The sequence below is a fragment of the Macrosteles quadrilineatus genome, unplaced genomic scaffold, assembly GCF_028750875.1.
Source record: "Macrosteles quadrilineatus isolate MER2022 unplaced genomic scaffold, UCM_ALF_1.0 Scaffold_1__1_contigs__length_201487025, whole genome shotgun sequence".
NCBI lineage: Eukaryota > Metazoa > Arthropoda > Insecta > Hemiptera > Cicadellidae > Macrosteles > Macrosteles quadrilineatus.
The window spans coordinates 95,579,990-95,603,613 of record NW_026542594.1 but is presented as its reverse complement, the minus strand read 5'-3'; the positions used below and the strand labels follow the sequence as shown (position 1 = coordinate 95,603,613).

At 37.0% G+C, this 23,624-nt stretch overlaps 1 protein-coding gene across 2 annotated transcripts in view; it reads right to left on the bottom strand.

The window, feature by feature from the left end:
* The window catches only part of LOC128990869 (mutS protein homolog 4-like), a 122,247-nt gene that overhangs the window by 41,014 nt on the left and 57,609 nt on the right, over positions 1-23,624 (bottom strand). For both annotated transcript variants that reach the window (XM_054413536.1, XM_054413617.1), the window contains exons 8-10: positions 13,013-13,210; positions 11,374-11,560; positions 5,865-6,004 (exon numbers count right to left, since the gene is read on the bottom strand). In XM_054413536.1, coding sequence (XP_054269511.1) covers positions 5,865-6,004; positions 11,374-11,560; positions 13,013-13,210 — 525 coding nt within the window. The remainder of the gene's footprint in view (positions 1-5,864; positions 6,005-11,373; positions 11,561-13,012; positions 13,211-23,624) is intronic.

Here is a 23,624-nt window from a genome sequence, read left to right as displayed (position 1 = left end):
TATTCTTTTTTTGACTTTGATAATTATTGACAATTTAATAGCTCCTGAAGAAGACTTATGCCGAAATATAGAGCTTATTTAAAAAGTGTGTGATAAGTTTATTTTGGAAAATGATTTAGCCGTTTGGCAATATTATGAAGAAACATCTTTTTCTCCATAAGAATTACATGGGAATTTTAAATTACACTATTTTTTAATTTTCTCCGTGACCGTTAGGCATACAACAGCGTTTCAATATACTAAATTATTTCTTTTTTTAAGCTCTACAAAACGGTTTGAAAAGAAATTGCAAAATTTTCTGTTTTTAGGGTCAAAAATGGGAAAACCCCATTTTTACCCCATAAAACCAACCATAAACCCCTGTTCCCATGGTCCGATTATGCTGGATCGCAAACTCTTTCGAATAAACGTAGGTTTACACATTTGTACAAAATGTCATCAAAATCGGATCATTTTTGCTCGAGTTATAGCGCTAACGGACACATATATATATGAATTTGAACGGATGGTGTTTTTGGCCTCTAGGGACCTCAAAATGAAAAATAAAATCGGTCCCGGGTCCAGGTCTTGCCATGAGTAGGAGCCATGAGGGTAATAGCTTATTCCCTATATGGGAAATTCGCTAAAATCTAGTGGTGTCTGTCTGTATGTGTGTTACTAATAGGCACATAAACTACTGAACATACTGGGCTTAAATTTTACAAAAATGTAGCTACCATACCAAGGACCATTATGGGACTATTCACACTTCAATACTGGCCGTAGGCTTTGACCCCTTTGGCTTTAAAAGTTCTGAGGTGAGGATTTTAAAAGTAAATATTGATTGGTCTCCATGGCTGCGATGAGAACACATACAATGTTTGCAATTTGCTATGCCACCCAAAAGTAAACAAGCTGAACTGTCAAACCACATTAATTCAAAAGTCCACAGCTGGTTTATAAATAGGCATATAATATTCTCTACCATCATGTGACATGTTTATTTATTCTTATATTTGATGGTTCATTGATTATTGATTTTATGAAATAAGTGAGATTGTATATCTGTTGCTGTATCTAACCCTAATTAATTATTTTAAATTTTGCTAATGTGAATGATTGTATTGAATGATATTGGTGTAAAAAATAGTAAAATTTTACAGAATTTTACTGCAGAACTCCAAGCACGTTTACACTCTCTGCTTGGTGGTGCAAATAGCAAAAGATCACTTCCTGTGCCTTGGACCCCGGAGACTGAGGAAGCGTTTCAAGCTTGCAAGTCTAGTTTGTCATCAGTGACACTACTATATCATCCGAAACATGACGCCCCTCTTGGACTGTTTACTGATGCCTCTGACGTCAGTGTAGGAGCTTGCCTTCAACAATTTGTTGAAAATTCCTGGCAGCCACTTGGATTCTTCTCTAAGAAACTTTCACCAAAGCAAAGCTCTTGGCCGGCGTACTACCGTAAACTTCTTGCTGTGTATGAAGCAGTACAGCATTTTCGTCATTTTTTGGAAACCACAGCATTTACCATTTTTACGGATCATAAGCCACTCATCTTTGATTTTCATCAACCTCGTGAGAAACTTCCACCTGTTCAACTACGTCAGCTTTCATTCATATCTGAGTTTTCTACAGACATAAAACACATCGGAGGTTCAGAAAACATTGTTGCCGATGCTTTATCACGTGTAGAGGCTATTTCATGTTCATTGGGTCCTGAGTCGATTGCCAAAGCACAAAGCTCAGATGACGAACTCATCAACCTCATAAACAATAACAATTCATCTCTCAAAATACAGAAGATCCAAATCCCTGGAACAAACTCAGTAATCTTTTGTGACACTTCAACAGGGACACAAAGGCCTTATATTCCAGTTGAAGTACGGAAGAGGGTATTTCATTTGCTACATGACCTCAGCCACCCAGGCATTAAAGCTACTGCAAAGCTTGTAGCAGATCGATTTGTCTGGCCAAGTATTCAAAAAGATTGTCGTAACTGGGCTCGTACTTGTGAGCGATGCCAACGTTGCAAGCTCCTCTATTAACATTTTCTTTACCATCATCACGCTTTGAGCACATCCATGTTGACATTATTGGGCCTTTACCACCAGCAGGACCATACAAATACTGTCTTACAGTCATAGACCGTTACACTAGGTGGCCTGAGGTTCATCCTTTAAAGGGGATTACTGCAGAAGAAGTCGCTGAAGGTCTAGTCTCGTGCTGGTTTACTCGTTATGGTGCTCCTTCAAGAATAACTACTGATCAAGGCCGCCAATTCGAATCATCCCTCTTTAAGTCCCTTGGAATAACTTTCGGCTCTGAAAAAATCAGAACTTGCAGTTACCATCCCTGTGCCAATCCATATTCTGTAATTTCTCGTGATGAAAAATCCTTAGTAATATCACAGAATGGCAAACAAGTGCGAGTGAGCTTAGACAGGGTGAAGCCTGCATATGTGTTACCTGACAAATGTAATCATCCAACAATCAAAGAGCCTCAAAATATAAAAATACAATCTTCGAACACATCCCTGAAACCTCCAAACCCGGCATCATTGTTCAGAAACTATACAACTCGATCTGGTCGAAATGTAAAGCTAAAGCTTCCTGGACTTCCAGTCTCTGCGGGGGGCTGATGTAGCGTCAACTTAGCCACATCTGTGATGCCTTTGGTCTATACTAATTATTTAATATTTATTATGTAACTAGCTGTACCCGCGGGCTTTGCCCCGTTTAACTTCATATGTGAGCTCGTTTGCATGGCTCAATCACGTCCTGGTTGAAGTTCGTTCGTTACGCTCACTCATCTTTAGGTTGGAGCTCGTTCGCTGCGCTCACACGTCCTGGCTGAAGTTCGTTCGCTACGCTCACTCACCTTTACGGTTGGAGCTCGTTCGCTACGCTACCTCGCCTCGAATATGTCTGATCGCTATATTCAAAATCGTCGGGTGAAAGTGAAGGCCTGAGTGCAAAATTCGTCGAATATAGCGATCAGACATGCCAAGAGCAGCAGCTTGTCTACGCGCCGGGCGATGCGGGCTCGTTAGCACAGCTTGTCGCACTCGCTCCACGTTCTCAGGCGTCCTCACTGGCCTTGGACGGCCTGTAGGCCTACGTTTTGCAGTTGATCCTGTGATCTAAAGGTATCCACCCACAATTTGATGGTGTTTCGGGATGGGATAGGTTCCCCACGAGCCACATTAAAATGCCTCCGAAACTTATGTTGCGTACCAACAACAGAATCGCCATTTTTAAAAAACGCCTCAACGGCAAACGCGCGATGTATACTAATCCACTGCTCCATGGCGACTGAAATGGCATCACTTGGCCTTGAGAATGAGCCGCTCCCCACCACCCCCCTCCACTCGGCTGCCGGACTGTACTCGCTTGAAAACCGTCAGATATTTCTGCCGCTCCCTGTATAATCGGGAACATAGTCAAACACTTTTGTTACTAAATAAAACTATGGAATGTTTGTTAAAAGCACTCTTTTGGAGATTTTAGTCCCAAAACATAATCTTTATTGTAGGCTAAAAGTAAAACCTATCTATTGCCATACTTTTCTCCACGTACATCGACTCATTCTGCAATGCCTTTAAAAAATACCAGGGTTTCAGATTTCAGTCAAAATACTTTTGTAAACATTGACAATGTGCTGTATTAGCACAGTTCATTCCTTGACCACGATAGTTTTTACTAACTAGAGAAAAGACTCTGCTTACAAAAAGTATTTGTAGGCCAAGATGTTTGTAATTTTATTTAAATGTATAACTGCAATTGCTTTTAAAAAGAAATAAAAAAACTGACAAATGACTTAGATTAATACTTATAAGCCTATTTATAAATTAGAGGAAACTTAATTAGATCTCATCATAGTCAAATTCAAACATTTACAGTATTTTAAAATAATTGACACTCTTGTGTAATTTCTGATTTCTGATAATGGAAATCTGCAAAGGACTGAGGCCGAGGGTGAGGGAGGGCATGTGAACCAGGCTTTAGAACAAGGGCAAATTCTGACAAACTTTCTCTTTTCCGCCCCCATGTCCCGTTAGACAGTGGGCGGGGCTTCACACAATAAACTCAGTTCATCCATTGAATCATTCACAGTAGAGAAGAGTTTTTGTGGCAGTGACGTATGTCACTTGTCTGCTCTTCATAGCTCACACATAGACTTCTTAAAAAAAATTATAAGTGATAATCTTTATTAAAAATAACTAATAAGTGAAAAACTGTTGACATTTACAAGGAAAAAAAGTTAAGAAATAAAAGTGTTAAAAATGTTGTTTGATTAATTATTCTGTATTTCAAAAATATCCTCATTTATGAATGTGTTTTCAGCTAGACTTGGTGACTTTTTCATAGTTAAACAAATTTTGAAGATATATAATTAGTGAGAAAATGTCATTATACAGGAAGTTAGTTTTTACTCACTTGGGGGGAAAAACTTACCTTACAAAGAGTATTTGTAGGCCAAGATGTACGTAATTTAAAAAATAATTTATAACCTAATGAGTTAACTAAGACAATTTCATGCAATCTTACTAATATTATAAATCTGAAAGTTTGTGAGTTTGTGTGTGTGTTTGTGTGTGTGTGTGTGTGTGTGTTGCTCAATCACGCAGAAACTACTGGACGGATTGGCCTGAAATTTGGCATGATGATAGCTCACATTCCCGATTAACATTAAAGCATATTCTTATCTCAAAAACCCTTTCGGGCTCCGCCCCAGTGGCTCTGTAGTTCCCCATGTTAATCTTATGATTTTTCATATTTAAAATGAATTAATGAATCTTAACAGCTGTTTCAATTAAACAAGTTGGTTCTGTTCTATGATGTTCAATAGCATAAAAGTTACGAGGATTACCAACAGGGTGCAGCACTATTATTTTTTTTTTTTATTTATGACAACAGCTAATTTCCAACCAAAAGGTGAGTGAGCGTAGCGAACGAACTTCAACCCGGAGGCGAGTTAGCGCAGCGAACGAGCTAACCTGAAGGTGAGTGAGCATAGCGAACGATCTTCAACCAGGACGTGAATGAGCCATGCGAATACTTATGAAGTTAAACGGGGCAAAGCCCGCGGGTACAGCTAGTTTCAAATAAATACAAAAACTGACAAATGACTTAGACAAATGACTCATAAGCCTATTTATAAATTAGAGGAAACTTTATTAGATCTCATGCTTTAGTCAAATTCAAACAAATTCAAACATTTACCTATTTTAAAATAAACACTTAGTTCCATATTTTTGCAATTGTTTTTTGCAATTAATAATAAACCTTTAACACCAAAATATAAGTTTGATACACATACATATTGTGTTTTTTATATGGTATAAAAGTTTTTGACCAGGTCTATTTTTTTGTGAGTTGAGAAATGCTTTGTTCGTAAAAATAAAGATGGAATATATGTAAAATAAAATTGTTGATTTTCTCGTAAACTACTCGACTCGACTCGATACTCGAGTATTAGGGCTAATTACTCGACTCAACTCAAAAAACACTACTCACCCATCCCTACAATATTTACTTTTGAAAATCTCACCTCAGACCTTTGGACATCCCCGGGGAGTAGCCCGAGGTGAATTCAGGGAAGTAAATAGGCCTATGACATTCCCTGATATATGGACCATATTTCTGATTAATTTTGGCTATAAGGGTTAGTATTTTAGTCGTGACAGCTGCACAGGCACACACCACCTCATTTAAAAAATAGTATACTGTAGATTGATGGATGGATGGATATTAAATAACCTAGCAAAGTTTGACTATAGTAGCAAAAAGAAGAACTTTATGGTCTGAACGCGTAATATATATTTAGAAGAAAAAGAAATATAAAATGTTTATTCACTATTTTACTAAAAGAAAACTGACCTGTATAAAAACTGATGGAAGATCCTTAGCAGAAAATTTCTCATTTCGTTTTATACTCAGTTGAATGTGGAAACCCTTGCTGCTTGTTGAGCAGGTTCTCAATGGCAAGCCAAATTCTTCTCCCATTTCTCCAACTCTGGCTGAATGGAAAAAACTGAAATTGATATTGGTCTGCTATCATATGACACGACAAGAGTCTATCTGTCTTTGGGCTATCACGGTAGTTAACGATGCTTTCTACTTTCTATAACAGGTTAATGTTATATTATAACAAAACCAGGGGTTTCCTTTGCAACGGGAGAACACAAAGATATTGTGGTTCTTAACGTCCACTGGGGACTGCAGAATGATTAGGAGTCCTTGTTCTTGATGTAAATCAATTTGATCAATGTTCATGTCTTTGTCGTAAAGAAAAATACTCTTCGGATAAGATATTTTTATGAGTTGGAACACATAAGGCTCCTCCAAAACTATATGGTTCTTTGTTTCACGTAATTATACAAAACATGTCTGCAACATCCATTACTTTGTTTTTTTTATATAAGAAACTGAACTAGTATGTAAATAATTGGATGACTTAGGCTATATAAATTACTAGCTGAGTACCCGTCCTTCATATGGGGTTGGAGTATAAGTATAAAATGCTTACTGCAGTTACACTCGTGTTTTGCGTTTGCAATAGAGAGGGTACGGTTTGAGAAAATTTGGTTTTTTAAATTTACAGTATGCTATTATAGTATGACACATCTGCCCAGGGCTGATTTACCGAATAGGCACGGTAGGCACGTGCCTAGAGTGTGAGGCAATTGGTTTTTATAGGGGCACCAAAAAATTGGAAAATAAAAAAATGGTGGTTGTATTTGCATGCGATCGCGGTAAACTTCTGATAATCCCTCGCGGTCGTGTTGACATTGTAATCGTGTCCCGCATTTGCGGCAAAATTTGCACTATTTTCATTACTATCGTCTTCTACGATCTCGACAATATATGAATATATCCCGCAGTCTTGAGGAGATTATCATCGTCCACCGCGAATGAGGTAAAATGCTGATCATCCCTCACAGCTGTAAAGACATCATAATATCGTCCTCCCCCTTCTCTCCCCCCCCCCCCCCCCCGGGCTGTGGTCATATGTGTGGACATAGTAATCGCCTCCCGCGCCCACAGTCATATGATAATCGTCTACCGCAAATGATTATCTTTTCTCGCGATCATGTGGACATTATCATCGTCTCCCGCGATTGCAGCAGAATTTTAAATCCGGCAAAAATATAATGATAAAGGTGAATATTTTAGTGAAGGATGAGCGTAGAATGAAGTGAGACGCCTTGTATAGCTTTGTAAGACCAGCTGTTTTATCAACCGGGACCGTTAATTAATAGCCCAATGATCAAGGACAGCTAGGTCTAGTTTCAAACCATCAAAAAGCTATACACTAGTTGACTTTTCTCACAAACGAACCGGCAACCTTTTGATTACCAGGCAAGCACTATAACCACTTAGCTACCCAGCTATTCTAAAATACACTAAACTAACCATGCAACAATGGCTATTGGTTATGCAGCCTTACTTATTTCCATAATCACTGGTATGATTTTGAATATAGAATATAACATCTTGAAACTCCATTTTCTGGTATGGTTAATGTTATGGTTATTACAAATGATTCCAATTACTCCAAATCTAAATAAATCTGTAAACTTAAATAAACCAGTAACTCGAACAAGCCAAAAACACTATAACAGTTTGAGAACCAATACCTAACTATGTAAGTACAACCTCGCTAATCCGTCCCTATTGCGACTGGGGGTATGGTCGGAACGCAAAAAAGGCCAATAAGAGGAGTATTTTATTTACAATTAAACTTCAAAAAATGTTAATCCAACAGATTCTAAGCAAACATAACCTCAACTATGTTATAGAATATGTTTTGGAACATAGAGCAAAGCAAGTAAAATACGGTACTGGAACGGAAAAAACATTAGGCCTACTTTATTGGAACTATAAAAAAGAAAATTTACACATAGGGTTATAATTTATGGTAGGTCTTATAATAGGCCTATACACACAAATAAAAACACAACAACACACATAACATTATTGGTCTTCACTTTATTAACTTCGTATGATGAAAGAAGTCAGTAATGTTCTTTCGCTTGGCAGACGAAAACCGTGATTTTGCTATGTTCCTCCATTTCCGGACCCACAAATTGTCCATTGATATAGACTTTGAACTATGCTCGATGTATTGGAGCACTATATCAAATTCATTTTTTGCATCTGAATGTGAAACCCTTGGTGCAGGCTTCGTGGCTCCATCCTCTATGTCCTCTTGCTTTTCATCCGTTCTTTCTGTAACAGTTCCGATTATTTGCTCATCAATGAGTTCTTCTTCCATTGAACAATGCATGTCGGCATTTTCAATCCACTCGTCGACATCATTGGGCTGAACTTCTGGTCTTGAGTTGAAGATCCTTTAAGATTGCAGCCGTGTCTTCTATGTCTTTATTTATAGATAATCTCATCTGGATTTTCAAGGTCGGTTTCTTCTTCATTATGGTTTTATTTTTCATGTTCGGCCACAGTTTGCGCCATGACTTTTCAAGTGTTGAAGGCGACATCTCCTCCCATGCTTGTGTGAACTACATCCTTGATATTTATCAGTTTTAAAACCTGAACCAAGCTACTACTTTCTTCAGTTTTCTCTAGGATTGACCCGATAAACTTACGACGATATCGCCTCTTCAGCCACTCAATCACTCCTTGATCCATAGGTTGAATGAAATATGTTATGTTTGCTGGGAGAGTTCTTCCTCTGAGGGATGGGAGGTTGCGTTGTCCAGGATCAGTATTGCTCGCTCTGGGAGCTTTTTTTCTTTGAGGTGGTTTTTGACCGAGGGGACAAACTGCTCACCAAACCACTCCTTAAAAATCATCGAATTCTTCCAGGCTGATCTCTGATTCCTGTAGTAAACCGGCAATGAGGCCATATTTATATTCTTAATAGCCCTGGCTTTTTTTAGCTTTCCCTATGACAAACAGGGATGATTTATGACTACCATTGGCATTGCTACATATCGTATGCCTATGTTTGGTGCTGCATTTTGTAATTTAAGCCAGATTCGTCAATGCTCTAAACCTGGTCAGGTGTCAACTGTCAATTTTAGTTTGTGGTTAATGTTTTTAAAACTACGAACCAAACAAGCTCTATGTTATAAATCACAATCTTGGTTCACAAATTTTTTTACAAACAAACAATCTTTTTCCAAGACTAGTTTTTTTCAACAATTAGTGATGTGTTGATACCGAAACCAATTTTTATAATTTAGCCAAATTTTCTAATTCTACACCAACCTTTGTCTTTGATAATGGAGTGTTTTCAAGTAAAGAAAAAATTAAAGCAATAGAAAATTCTAACTTTGACTAAGCCAATTTTGGATTTTTTGGATGATGAAAATTTTCCACGACCAAGTAGACATCATCATTGACTGCCGCGGACACAGAAACGTCAAGTCAACTCCTGCGGTCTCGGAAACTTCATCGTCGTGGTGTGACGCTCGCGTCACAGCTGAGCCGCCATCAACCTGTTCAATCCGCCTTAGTCGCGAACTCTGGAGGGAGTTGGGAAGGGGTAGAAGGAGGTCAGTCATTGCCTGGAGTCCCCGGAGTGTTCACATCGTCGAGGAACGGGAATGAGATCGATAAGTTATAGTATTAAGCAGTACGGGGGGGGGGGGGGGGGGGGGGGGGGACTAAGGGGTTAGGGATTCTATCATTAATTAAATATTTATATTATGTAAACTGAGTTAACAGTACCTTTCGGGCCCATATGGCGCGAAGGGAGTTTTTAGCTTACTCTTATTTATTAGTATAATTGGTACAATGCATTACTAAATTTAAATCATCAAAATGGCTGTGATATAAATGTGGTTTGGCTCAGTTATTTAGTTAAGTTAAATAAAATATTCTGCCTTCAAATGGTAGCACGCACAGGAAATCTCTGACTTTAATTGAGCCTCAAATGGATCCTATGAGCCCAGTACCGCTACAGTGGTGTCTACAGATGGGACCACGAAAGTTTGCAGTTTGCGGCAGCCAATCACAAGAAAAGGCTAGTGCGACGTTGCCATATCGCCCGATTACGACACTAATTAAAATACTAAACAATATTTTCAAATCAGCTGGTATTATTAGATTTGGCAACACCGCCGTGTCCTCATTTGCTCCTTTGAAGTCACGTGGTAAATAGGCTCCTCCCTCAACTGCAAACTTTCGTGGTCCCGACTTAAGTTTATTTCCATTTAAAAATTAAAGACTAGTTCCACACTTTTCAAGACTAATTCCAGATTTTCCAAGACTAGTTTTTTCAACAATTAGTGATGTGTTGATACCAAAATGTATCGATTCTCAATTGTCGATACCGATACCCAATTTTTATAATTTAGCCAAATTTTCAAATTCTGAACCAACCTGTCTTTGATAATGGAGTGTTTTCAAGTAATGAAAAAATTGCAGCAATGGAAAATTCTAACTTTGACTCTGCAATTTGGATTTTTTGGATTATGAAAATCTTCCACGAGCAAGTAGACATCATCATTGACTGCCGCGGACACAGAAACGTCATCGTCACCATCCACGATTGCGGTAAAATCATGAACATTTCCCACGGCTGTGTAGACATCATCGTCGTCTCCCTTGGTCACGGAAACGTCATCGTCATCTCCCGCGGTCTCTGAAACGTCATCATCGTCATCCACAATTGCGGAAAAATCGTGAACTTTTCCCGCGGTCGTGTAGAAATCATTGTCTTCTACCGCGTTCTCGGAAACATCATCGTTGTCGTCCGCAATCCCGGCAAAATCATGAACATTTCCCGTCACTGTGTAGACATCATTGTCGTCTACCGCGGTCACAGAAACGTCATCGTCGTTGTCTGCGATCGCGGCAAAAAGATAAAAATTTCCCGAGGCCGTGTAGACATGTGTAGCATGTTTAGACATCATCATTGACTCCCACGGCCACGGAAACGTCATCGTCGTCGTCCACAATCGCGGCAAAATCATGAAAATTCTCGACTTTGATATCAAAATAAAATAAAGACTAAATCCCAACTTTTCAAGACCATTTTGAAATTCAATACTAATTCCCGACTTTCCCGTTTTTCCTGACTACAACACACCCTGTAAAATTATGGGCCATTCTTAAAAGGTTTTCTAAAATTGTTATTTATATGGGCTAGAGTTAAGACTTTTATTGATGATTAAAACAATCCTGCTCTGTAGTTTATGGTTGGTTAGTTAATGCCTATTTTAATTAGTCCCCCAAATCAAGGGGGGTAAAATTCCACCTGCGAACAAACTTGAGATCGCCCAGGTTACTATATCATAGTGCCGTCATATTTATTGTATAATGGTGTCAGTTTTGCTTGGAGAGTAAATTTCAGTGGGGAAAAATTCTGGAAACCCGCTATGTATCACTGTAATTATTGGGAAATTACTGTTCTGCTTACCATGAACTTTGGCCACTATATCTGAGTATGAGGCCCTGGCTACATCTAAGAGGCCATTAATGCCAGTTTTTATAGCAAAGCACCGCTGAAATGTGGAGGCAGAATAACCTTTCTTGGTTTTGGCGTCTTCATTTACAACTTCCATGATTGTATTTGAAATTATTCCAAATTTTTCATGGTCAAGATCCTGCACAAATAAATATTTTGTTAGTGGAAAACTCTAGTTAACACATTAGGTAGGAAAAAATTTAATCTTTGTTCTACATATGTTATTTAAACACATGAAAAAATGTTGTTTACTGAACGCCAGGAACAAGTTTTGAGCCGTTAATGATACTGCTACAGCATTGAGCATTGAGTATCTGTAAGTCTAGAATTTAGCTTCTTAAAACTTTTTACTGGAACAGGAACGTTGCATTTCAAAAAGAAGTGAGCAAAGAAAGTATTTGTAACTAACAAAATTTCATTGGAGTTAAATAAACTCTATTATTTTAATAATTAATTAACAAACATATCCTAAGTAATATTATCATTTTTGTTATTTTGAAAACATCAATCATCTAAACAGCCCTTATCCAACTTATCATGTTAATACACTACAGTAGACTCCCTCTTATCCGGACACCTTTTAACCGGACATCGGTTTAACCGGACTACACTCGGCGGAAATGACATCTCTTTAACCGGACAATTTTTATCATCACATTGGTTTAACCGGACTAGATCGGCAGGAAGTGGGCAGTACTAAAACGACTGTTCTCGTGGGAAAGATTTGAGACCAGTGATCACGTGTCTAAATACAATGCTCTCCTAAATTTAAGTATAACTAGCTGTAACCCGCGGGCTTTGCCCCGTTTAACTTCTTAATTTTCAAGATTATCTCGTTCGCATGGCTCAATCACGTCCTGGTTGAAGTTTGTTCGCTACGCTCACTCACCTTTAGGTTGGAGCTCGTTCGCTACGCTCACTCACCTTTAGGTTGGAGCTCGTTCGCTACGCTCACTCACCTTTAGGTTGGAGCTCGTTCGCTACGCTCACTCACCTTTAGGTTGGAGCTCGTTCGCTACGCTCACTCACCTTTAGGTTGGAGCTCGTTCGCTGCGCTCACTTGCCTTCAGGTTAGCTCGTTCGCTACGCTAACTCGCCTCCAGGTTGAAGTTCGTTAGCTACGCTCACTCACCTTTTGGTTGCAAATTAGCTGTCATAAATGTAAAAGAAATAATAGTGCTGCACCCTGTTGGTAATCCTTGTAACTTTAATGCTATTGAACATCATAGAACAGAACCAACTTGTTTAATTGAAACAGCTGTTAAGATTCAATAATTCCATTTCTCATAAGGTTAACATGTGAAACTCCAGAGCCACTGGGGCGGAGCCCGAAAGGATTTTTGAAATAAGAATATGCCTATATGTTAATCGGGAATGTGAGCTATCATCATGCCAAATTTCAGCCCAATCCGACCAGTATTTTTCAAGTTTACTTTTCCCATACACACATACAGCAACCACCTCTTTTTTATAATAGTATAGATAGATATCACAGTAAACAATCCATTTTAACGAGTTTTTGGGGACGTTGGTTTAACCGGAGGATAAGAGGGAGTCTGCTGTATAATATGTATGTACAATAATTGTTCACCTTCAACACTTTTTTGAAGTACGGTGTCTGAGCTGGCTGAAGACTTTCTTTCAGTACAGGTAAAGTGTCCAGGGTGGTTTTTAGCAGCAGAACAAAGTTAGTTTGTAACTCAGAAGCTTTCTGTTCATCTTTGAAGTTTGGCACTTGGACACTCAGCCACAGTAGTTGCTCCACATCATGGAACTTTGACACTACAGACTGTAAAACACAGACATAGAGAGTACATGTAACAACAAACATACACATTTTACTAATATGTAGCTTAGGATAGATAACAAAAGACATTACAGACAGTATGATTAGATAAAGCGTATTGAGGCATCAACTTTCTTGTAAGAAGTTATAATGAACTTTTGTATCACAATCCAGCTTACTTTAGACATCTAATTTAATTCCAATTGATAGGTGATGATGGCTGTAAATGTAAACAATGTGAAATTAAACTTAAACACATTGGAAAACCAAAACAACACCAAACTATTATTTCCATCATCTCCTTACCCTCCCTCACAGTCACCCTTTTAATTTCTCCATAGTGTGAAAGCAGGAAAAACTAAAAATCATCTTCTTGTTACGGGCTTGGAACAAAATAGGTTAAACTCACAGTTTATTTATTTACGAACACACATAACCATCAACCATCATTTATAAGTGACTAGCTGTACCCGCGGGCTTTGCCCCGTTTTACTTCATAAGTGAGCTCAAGACCATCATACTGTTATCATCATTATAGATGGCAAGGAGGCTTAGTAAGACGTTAGTGATTAAGCCTGTGAGACTTAGTGTCTTGTAGTTTTCACCATTTTCAGTTAGGAATGTGACTTTATTAACCTAGCTAAAAAAGTAATTTTTTTCCTTTTAGAACGTCGTTAACTCATTGTACTGCCTTTAAACAGAGCATATTAATTTTATTGTTTATCAGCTGGGTTATTTGTTTGTTTTTGTTTTTATTTGCTTTAAACTGAATAAATTATGTTCCATCATGTTAGAATGACGACAAGGATGAGGAAGGGTGGTCGGTAGACACCAAGAACTAGAGGGGGAACACATTTTCATACCTAACAAACTTGTTTAGTTCTAATTTTGATAAATTTGATGAAGACAACGAGACCTGGAGCGCCTACTTGGTAAGACTAGACAACTTGAATGTAATCCAAAGATCAATGAAAGTTGCTTTGAGAAAAAATAAAAGGTACTCCACTGACGCTCTATTCCGTGGGACAGGAATATTTCCAGTCAGACATCTTTTCATCCAGTTTCTTCTTAATCACACATTCAAAAACTCAAACACGATTCTTACAGCAGTCACACATGAACACTTCACAAGATACTACATGTCTACACAATGTTAGAATATCTGTTCCTCAGCTACATAAATCAGTTCTAACTACCAACTGTTTTTATGGTGCTCAGATTCTCTATCGTAATTTAATTCAAAAAAATGATATTCAACACGGTTTTAGTTTACCCTCATTACAGAAATTCAAAAATCATATTCTTGTTTCCAAAGAATTCTTATTTCTTATTCTTAATTCTTTCTTCTGTTCTTATTCTCCATTACCAAAGAAGAGGCCGAGACTTTGATTAGACCAAACCATACTTGACTCTGACTAAAAATCCTTGACCTTTCGACCCCTTCAACCTCTAAATGTCTTCTTTTGATTGAACTGGCTTTGGTTGTCGTCACCGACATTCTTACAAACACATTTCAGCTTTTCTTTCAAATAATAAGGCTAAAAAAATCTTTCCCATATTCAGTTTTTTTGCCCTTAATTACGTAGACTGATAACAACCAGGCCTACGCACAGGCACCTGTCCATGTAGGCCTATCCCATAAGTATGGCAGATTCATCTGACAATTAATTAATGTTGTACTAGTTAAGCTTGCTGTCTGTTTTATTACCTTTCTGTAATGAAATTGGGATAAATAAACATATTTAATTTAATTTCACTTTTTTGACTTTTAAATGAAATTACATCAGAAGTAAAGAAATAGCAGTATTTAATAAATTTGTTAACATCTAAAGTATTTCATGATCTGACGTGCGAATAGCCACTGCCTATAATGAATTGTTTGAAACTTTACAACCATTACTTGAAAACAAGGGTAGTATGGCATTATCGTGGAGCAACACAAGTTCATGAAATATGTCCAGAAACCGTTTGAATCTGTAGGTAGTTTTGCCAAAAACCTCAAAAACCTTAGCCAGTTAATGTGATTTCAAATTTCCAAAATTTTATGCATCGAAATCTGATGTCCACTTGCAGCAGCAGTTTATTTTGGTACTGATGTAAGGTTGTTATCAAAATTAATTGAATTTCGCAAACAAATTTAACCAATGTCTCGAACCAATCAAAAGCAAAACAACAAAAATCCAAGAATCAATTAAATTTGTGTTCAAAAGTGAAAGAACAATTTCAGAATCAGATAAGAAAGAACACCTTGGGTACTCGCATGAAGAAAAGGTAGTGACTTAGCTTGTTTCATCAGGTGTGCGGGTGTGACGGCCTAGAATATTTCTGCTTCATTTTGTTATTAATTCTTAACTTTGAGCTTTATTTAGTTGACTGGCCATACTCCCTATACCTGGCCTAACGGCTAATGCCCGATATTCATTAGGTTGCTGTACCAACCATTTCTAGCGGTATTGTATTTTATTTAACTTCAAGCTTCAGTTGTCACATTGAATCATGGGCTAAGGGCTCGGCATGCTCTGATTGGTACGCGACGGTCATGTGACCGCGTCAGCATGGCAGCACAACTGCGCCAAACTGATGATCGCGACAAGATGTAGGACCTATCAGCCAGGTTTGCGTTGCGGCCTCCCCTTATATCTTACTGCTTCTTCTAGATCCGGTTTCTAAATTAATATCTCAAAGTTAAATTAGTTCTAAATTGATGTTTCAAAGTAAATCAACGTTTTCGTGTGATCCAATGCCCTTTCTTTTTAAATAAATTAGTATAATTGCACATTGTGAGTTATTTATCTTCGCCTCCCTGCTCCCGTCAGCGAAGAAAGTGAGGCGGAGATCGTCGTGTAGACGAGCTTGAAATGGAATTCTGGACATACCTTCCCTGTATATATTGGAAACTGCTGTATACTGCCGGTATCAACATGTGCCTATTCAAGGTACTGCTGTGCACAGCCACGGGGCAAGAGCAAGTAAAAGTTTTTGCACTGTCCAACACCAAACCGCTGCATTTGAGAAACTTCCTTCTCAAGTAGGTGTCAGGCTCCTTAACTGTCTTCCTGAGAGGCTTAAAAGTCTGGAAAGTTCCCATCTATTTAAAACTAAACAGAAACGTGACTTGAAAAATCAGGTGTTCTATTCGGTTGTGATGAGTACACTGCACACTGTTGGAGTTGATGCACAGAAATATATTCCTTAGGGGTTAAGTGTTAAATGTTTGAAGGCTTTCCTGTCAAATGTATAATGTTTTGTAGTTTTCTTCCGTTTCTTTTTTCATGTATTAATTATTTGTTAAAAGTTAACTTTTATACATATGGTGATTTGATAATCAAACCTATGCAACCTATTGTACTGTAAATATTAATTTTACTGTAAATACCGGGTGTCCACAAAGTCTTGGTCTGATACAGAAACCGCATAGTATGAAAACGAGTGATCGTGGGATAAAGATTTATTTACAGATATAACAGGCAACTTCTTAAGATTTTATAACTATGTACAAACGTAACACAACTCTATGTGTGCGCCTACAGTGGCCTTGAGATATTCTATCCGTCTTTTCAGACTGTCCCAGGTTTTAGTTTTAGGTTTTATATCCTGGGTTACAGACGCCACAGAATTCCTGAATCTCTCCCGCAAGTGTGTGTAAATTATGAACCGGGGAAGAATAGACAGTGTCCTTGACAAATACCCAAAAAAAGAAACCCATGGGGGTTACATCGGGGGAACTAGGTGGCCATTTGGTCAGGCCATCACGCCCGATCCAGCGACCGGGGAAGTGAAGATTTAAAAAAATCCCTCACACATTTAGCCTAATAAGGCGGAGCGCCGCTGTCTTGCTGAAAAATTATCATGAGTTGCAGTTCTTATAATTGAGGAATTACATACAACTCCAACATAACCAAGTAAACAAACCCATTTACATTTTCTTCCTCAAAGAAAAACTATCAAATGATTCCATCATGCATTACACCGCACCAAAGATTTAGTTTTGGACATGACCCTTTCATTTTTAATTACAGTCCTGAGATCTTAGCTTCCCAAAATTCTACAATTATTGTGTCTGTTAATCTTCCCACTTAAATGGATAGTCGTTGTACTGCTATAGGGGATTGGGTTTCGTGAAACAACAAAACAAACTGTATTTTTTTTTGTAATTTCACCATTTCTGATTTGTAATTATATTGAATCATAACTTGTATTGTTGTCAATCAGCTATGTTAAGGTGTAACTAATTTCATTAAATAAAACTTGGATAAATTCCCTTAAAAAAAAGGCATACAAGTTAAGTGTGGCTCTATGGTTTTCGTACAGCAAAGCTATTAAATCAGACCAAGACTTTGTGGACACCCAGTATATTGTAAAATTAACTATACTACAAAAGTAATAATTGTCTAAAGCAATGAATAAAAAAAATAAAGAAAAATAAACCAGTTGATAGATTTGGTGACAGACGTCACAGGGGAAACCATCACATTAGTAACTGCAAAATTCCTGCAGACATAAAGTGTTGGAATCGTTTGAGAAAGGGATCTTGGCAAAGTTTGTTGGAGAAAGAAGCAAAAAATGTGACAAGCTGATGATGCTTCGCCAGATAATTAATATGGCGATGAGGATGAGTAATATCCACCATTCATGGGATAGGCAGAAGAAATATTGTAAATTATCCAAACTCTCTGATGATGGATATCGAGACGAGAAATGGTCTACAGGTCAGGAAAAATTATGTAAAGCCGTGTTTACACCGTAGTTAATAACATTTGTTATTAACATTTGTTGATAACTTTTAAAAACACTTCTAACTGGTCAGTAACATTTCGTGCTATTAACACAAATCCTATGTTTCTAACAAATATTTGGTTAACCCACAAGAGTTGGTAACACTCTTTGATCCTCCCAGAATGTTAATAACATTTTGTTATTAACAAACGTTACTTCATATTTTGGATGTAATTAACTAGTATTGCTTTTTGATAGTTCGTGTCCTGATTTGAAATCTGGTGACCCAACATTTGAATCAAATATTCAAAGTAAAAATAGCCATTGGTAGGAAGTTCTTGAAGCTCCCGTCACACCTTTAATCACTCGACAAGGGATCTATGTCATCATCTTTTAAATCTTGCAACATGTCACTTCCACTAGATTTAGTTCTTGCCTTAAGTGAAGGCTTAACCCATATTCTTCTTGGTTTACTCTGCTTTGCCAAAATCAAACAGGCATCCGCAGTAAGAAACACATCCTGCTCAATGCTCAAGATTGACATTGTAGTAGGAACTGGCGTGGAAGTAGCAAAATGTTTATAACAAAAGTTACAAGTCAAAATAAAACGTTAATAACATTTTTGTTACTAACTTTTGTTAGTAACATAAATACTCCCACCGCAGCAAACCTGCAGACTAAGCGAATTTCCATTTGCCTGATTGGGGAGGTCTCCAACTAAAATATCACATTTATTACCTATATATAGCCTAAATATAGCATTAGTTTAACGAGTGAGAATCAACCTTGGATCATGCTTAGGTTTCTCATCAACATGATAATAGAGTTATTTTTAGCATAGGTATATGAGGTAACGAAATTAAAGGGCTTAGTGAGTTAAAAAAGAACTCCAATGGATACAACATAGCGTTTTAAGTCCCTTGGTAAAGAACTGAATCAAAACTGATATAAACCGTTTCCTGTTGGTAACAAATTTGACACAACATAACCATTCATTGAAACCTGTAGTAAAGAAAAGATAAGAGGTAATATTTGTAGATAGGTTTCTTTAATATACTAGAATTGTTGTTAGGTATGTTAAAATAAAGGCCATGTCGCAAATAAAGAAATATAAAAGCTAAAGAATCCATGCGGTTCTTAATTTTGAATTGTTCTTGCTTAGACTTCTTTAAAGTAAATAATCTTATTTCATTTCATCTCCAGGGTTAATTATCATAGAAAGAACAGACTAAGTTTTTTTGTCGTCATGGATGCAGTAAAAACAAAACACTCGGATTTGAGAAATAAATATTTGTTTGTTTTGATTATTTAATTTACATGTTTCATCTGATTGAATAACGTAAATAAACATTTCAAGAAGAAATAATTGAATTCTTGGACTCTCCACTTCAACTTGACTTTCCTCTGGAAAAATTCAGACCTACAGAAATTAAGGCAACCATTGACAAATCGCTAAATCCGAAAAAATCTCCTGGTTACGATTCTATCACTGGGAAAATGTTAAAAGAACTGCCAAGGAAAGGAATTATTTTTATTGCATTTCTCTTTAATTCTATATTGAGACTAGACCACATACCAACTCAATTTAAGAAAGCCCAATTAATTGTCATACCAAAACCAGGAAAACCTCCTCATGAAATCACTTCCTACAGACCTATAAGTCTAAGAAGAACCTATAGTGTCTAAGTTGTTTGAGAAATTGTTCCTCAAAAGACTACAAGCTCTTTTTGAAGAAGACGACGTCATTCCAGGACACCAATTCGGGTCTAGACGGAGACATGGCACCGTGGAACAGGTCCATAGGGTTGTTCATACAATTCGAAACTGTTTGGAAAACAAACAATTTTGTTCTGCTGCTTTCCTTGATGTCAGTCAGGCGTTTGAGAAAGTATGGCACTCTGGCTTACTATTCAAAATTAAGAAGTTACTACCCCATTCAGTTTTTCCTATTTTAAAATCATATCTTACCAACAGAACTTTCCAAATTAAACATCAAAATTACTTAACTGACCTTTACCCTATAGAATCAGGAATCCCCCAAGGAAGCGTGCTTGGACCATACTTGTATATTCTCTATACATCGGACCTACCAGAAAGTGTAAACACTATGGTTGCTACATTTGCGGATGACACGGCGATTTTATCTGTCCACGACAATCCAGCTCAAGCTACAGCAAATTTACAGCTAAACTTAGATGAAATTTCTCATTGGTTTAAAACATGGAGGTTCAAAATTAATGAAAATAAATCAGCACACATTACTTTTACCTTAAATCAGGCTACATGTCCTCCAGTATCCATGAACAATATTCACCTCCCTCAAGTAACCGAAATAAAATACTTGGGCATGCACTTAGATGCAAAGCTTAATTGGAAGGCACATATCTGGACTAAAAGACAACATCTAAATTTAAAAACAACTAAACTTAATTGGCTTCTTGGATCTAAATCACAACTCAGTACACAAAATAAATTGTTACTGTACAAAACAGTTCTAAAACCAATTTGGCAACTTATGGTATTCAGCTTTGGGGATCAGCAAGTGCCTCAAACATTGAAATTATTCAACGTTACCAATCAAAATTATTACGTAAAATTGTCAACGCTCCTTGGTTTGTTACCAACAGAACACTTCACAATGATCTTCAAATTCGAACAGTAAAAGAAGAAATTACAAAATCTAGTGAAAAATACATTATAAAATTGGAAAATCATTCAAATCATCTTGCACTTAATTTATTGGACAATCACAACACCATTTACAGACTGAAGCGACATACGATATTGGACCTACCATTCAGATTCGGCTAAGTGTTATCAAAATTCTCTTTGTTAGCTAGTGTTGACGGTGGTCAATTACTAGCTCATGTTCTTCAAGTTATTTTTGTATTACTATTTATATCATTTGCTTATTGTTCAACTTGAACAGATTGTAAATTAAATAAAGTTAAAAAAAAGTCTAAATTACTTGAAGAATTATAAAATAGAAAATGTTTTACAAAAAACTACTGAAAATAGAATGATTGTGTTATTTGTTTGTTTACTTTTGTGTTTTGATTTGCTTGAACTGAATAAATTATGTTCCATATAATGTTAGTTTTATTTTATGTTAAAAATAACTCACACTTATCTGGCCTTACACGACACTTAACTTACACGCCTGGTAAAATACGCAGCCTGGTGTCTCAGTGTAGTAAAAAAATCTAATCTTATTTTATGGTAAACATTGTTTTATTTCAGTCTAGCTATGTATATCATTCACATTTTACAATTTCTCTCACTAGACTTTTAATGTGTCACCAAGCAGTAAAAAATAACGAGCAATTGGCTTGAATCCTTCCCTTTACTGTTTAAATAGTTGAACCATTGAAGGGTGGTGAAAGTATTTTTAAGACTGTTCATCCTAGAAACTCAATAGCCTAATTAGTCCAGTCAATAAAGGGGTTGTAGAGGACATGGAGAGGGGGAAATTTTTTTTCTGCGGGAATGTGTTCGTGGTAGTTAGAAGATAAAAATACCAAAAGTCCCCGCCCCTGACCCTGCTGCTTCAGCGGGGAGAGGGGGGGAAAGACCCCATTTTTTAGTTTTTTACTTCTACACTGAAAACCGTGCATCGTACAGAAAAAATTTAAATTATAAAAAGAAAGATGATGAAATTCTCTACAAGAATGGTCATATTCAATTCTTCCGTATATGCATTGGTTTAAAAGATATTCTCAAAATAATATAAAAATTCTCAAATAAATTGATTTTTCACGCGTTTTTTGTCAAATAAGTTTATATAATCCATTAGCTTGTTGTTTTTTCACATCAATCAGGATGGAAAACAGGTTTTTGAACACTAACCTATATAATATAATATATCAATCGTATATATTGTGTAAAAAATAGTTTATATAAATTTAAATAAGTTATGTATATTTTGTCATGGAAACAAGTAATTTTGGCATAATTATTACACAAAAAATTTAAAAGATTATGTTTGTAGCTATATTTGTCCAAGTTTATTAATAACAATAACCGAAACCAAGACTTAATATTATTGTTCATGGTGTGGCTCACTTGGGACGAGAGGGTCCGACTTCTGTCCCAAAAACTGGTGCCATCAGGAACTGACAACCACCATCTAGGACATCTCCATCATTCAATTCTTGTTGATTAGACTCAATATTGGCTATCGAAGTGAGAATTTGGTGTAGGCATGTATATTCTTCATCTTCCTCATTCATCAGAATGGGCATTTCATGTAAAAAGTTCCCTTAGCAGTTCTGGCATAACGGAGAACAATTATTGGGCATTTTCTTGCATGCACAAATTATACATCTGGCACTGTTGTAATCTTTGGTACATTTGTAAAAACTTGGTTAAGGGATTAACTGTTCCTAGTTACTATAATTTCGGTGATGAATAATAGTATAATATAGTAAACGAATATCTACTGACCAGTGCCGGTTCCTTGGTGGGGGCCGGTGGGAGGTATATATTGTCTCTGAAATATTTTATAAGCTAACATAAATACTATTGGCTTGAAGATATTTTAGAGCTCATATGCATATAAAAATACGTTATTGTGCTTTAAATTCCACATTTTTCCGGGGGGGGGGGGGGGTTAACCACCGGAGGCCCCTCCCCGGAAATTAAATCCTGGGACCGCCACTGCTACGGTACTGACTTTTTCAATCTGTAGCGTCTTTCTTGGTCTGCCATCTTCTGAATTGCTGTTATTGCTGTTCTGAATTGCTATATCCATCAAAAACAACAATGCATTACCTTACAAGGTAATAATAGGTATCCACGTACCTCACGTATCCATCACATATCGCAGACACTGAAGATCCCATTTGCCATTATAACCTTGTGCGTGAGAAATACCCCATCGATAACCAAATTAAAGGTCGTTAAAACTGTTGTTGGTTGGTTCCAAAGAACTTGAACGGTGCAGGCATTTTTGGTCTTTACTCATACCACTCTCATTAAATAAAGGGAAATGGAGCAAGTTCAAATTGTTAACAATCCTTTAAATCTTGATAACTTTTTTAACTTATACAAATCCTTTGAAACAGAATTAAAGGTTTTGCTGCAACGTTTTAATCATTGATATCGATGGTTGAACTCACAGAGGACAAAGGGAGAGCCATATTTTCCCGTGACAGCTTGTTGTCTGAAAATGATTACAATGCGATTAATTACTCGCAGACTACGTAATACAGCATCGTAATAGTTAACGGATTCATCTCCTACAACCCCAGATGCTATTGACATGATATCTTGAGTTTCAGGGAAGAATGGATCGATTTTCAAACATTGCTGTCAGTTTAGAAATATATGACATTTCATCATTTGTATCATTTAATCAAGGACAATTCTGTTTGGAAAACCAACTACCCTCAGAAATGTGGGATTGGGAGCGCAAAAAAGGTAATCTATTCCCTGTTTTAACCAATGAACCACCTAACCCACGAGAAATGTTGGGATTGTTTTTTTGCAAATATACTAAAGATTGTAGCAATGAAAGATGTACATGCAATGAAATGACCATTAAATGTTCCTCGTTGGCTGTTATGCCAGTAAGGGGACCGTTTAAATAGAATGCCAATTCTGATAAATGAGGATGATGAAGAATATATACACTAACCAATAAAAGGTTACAGTACCTGCAGACTGCCTTGTGGGTTTTTTGTAATCCAGTAGGATTACGTAC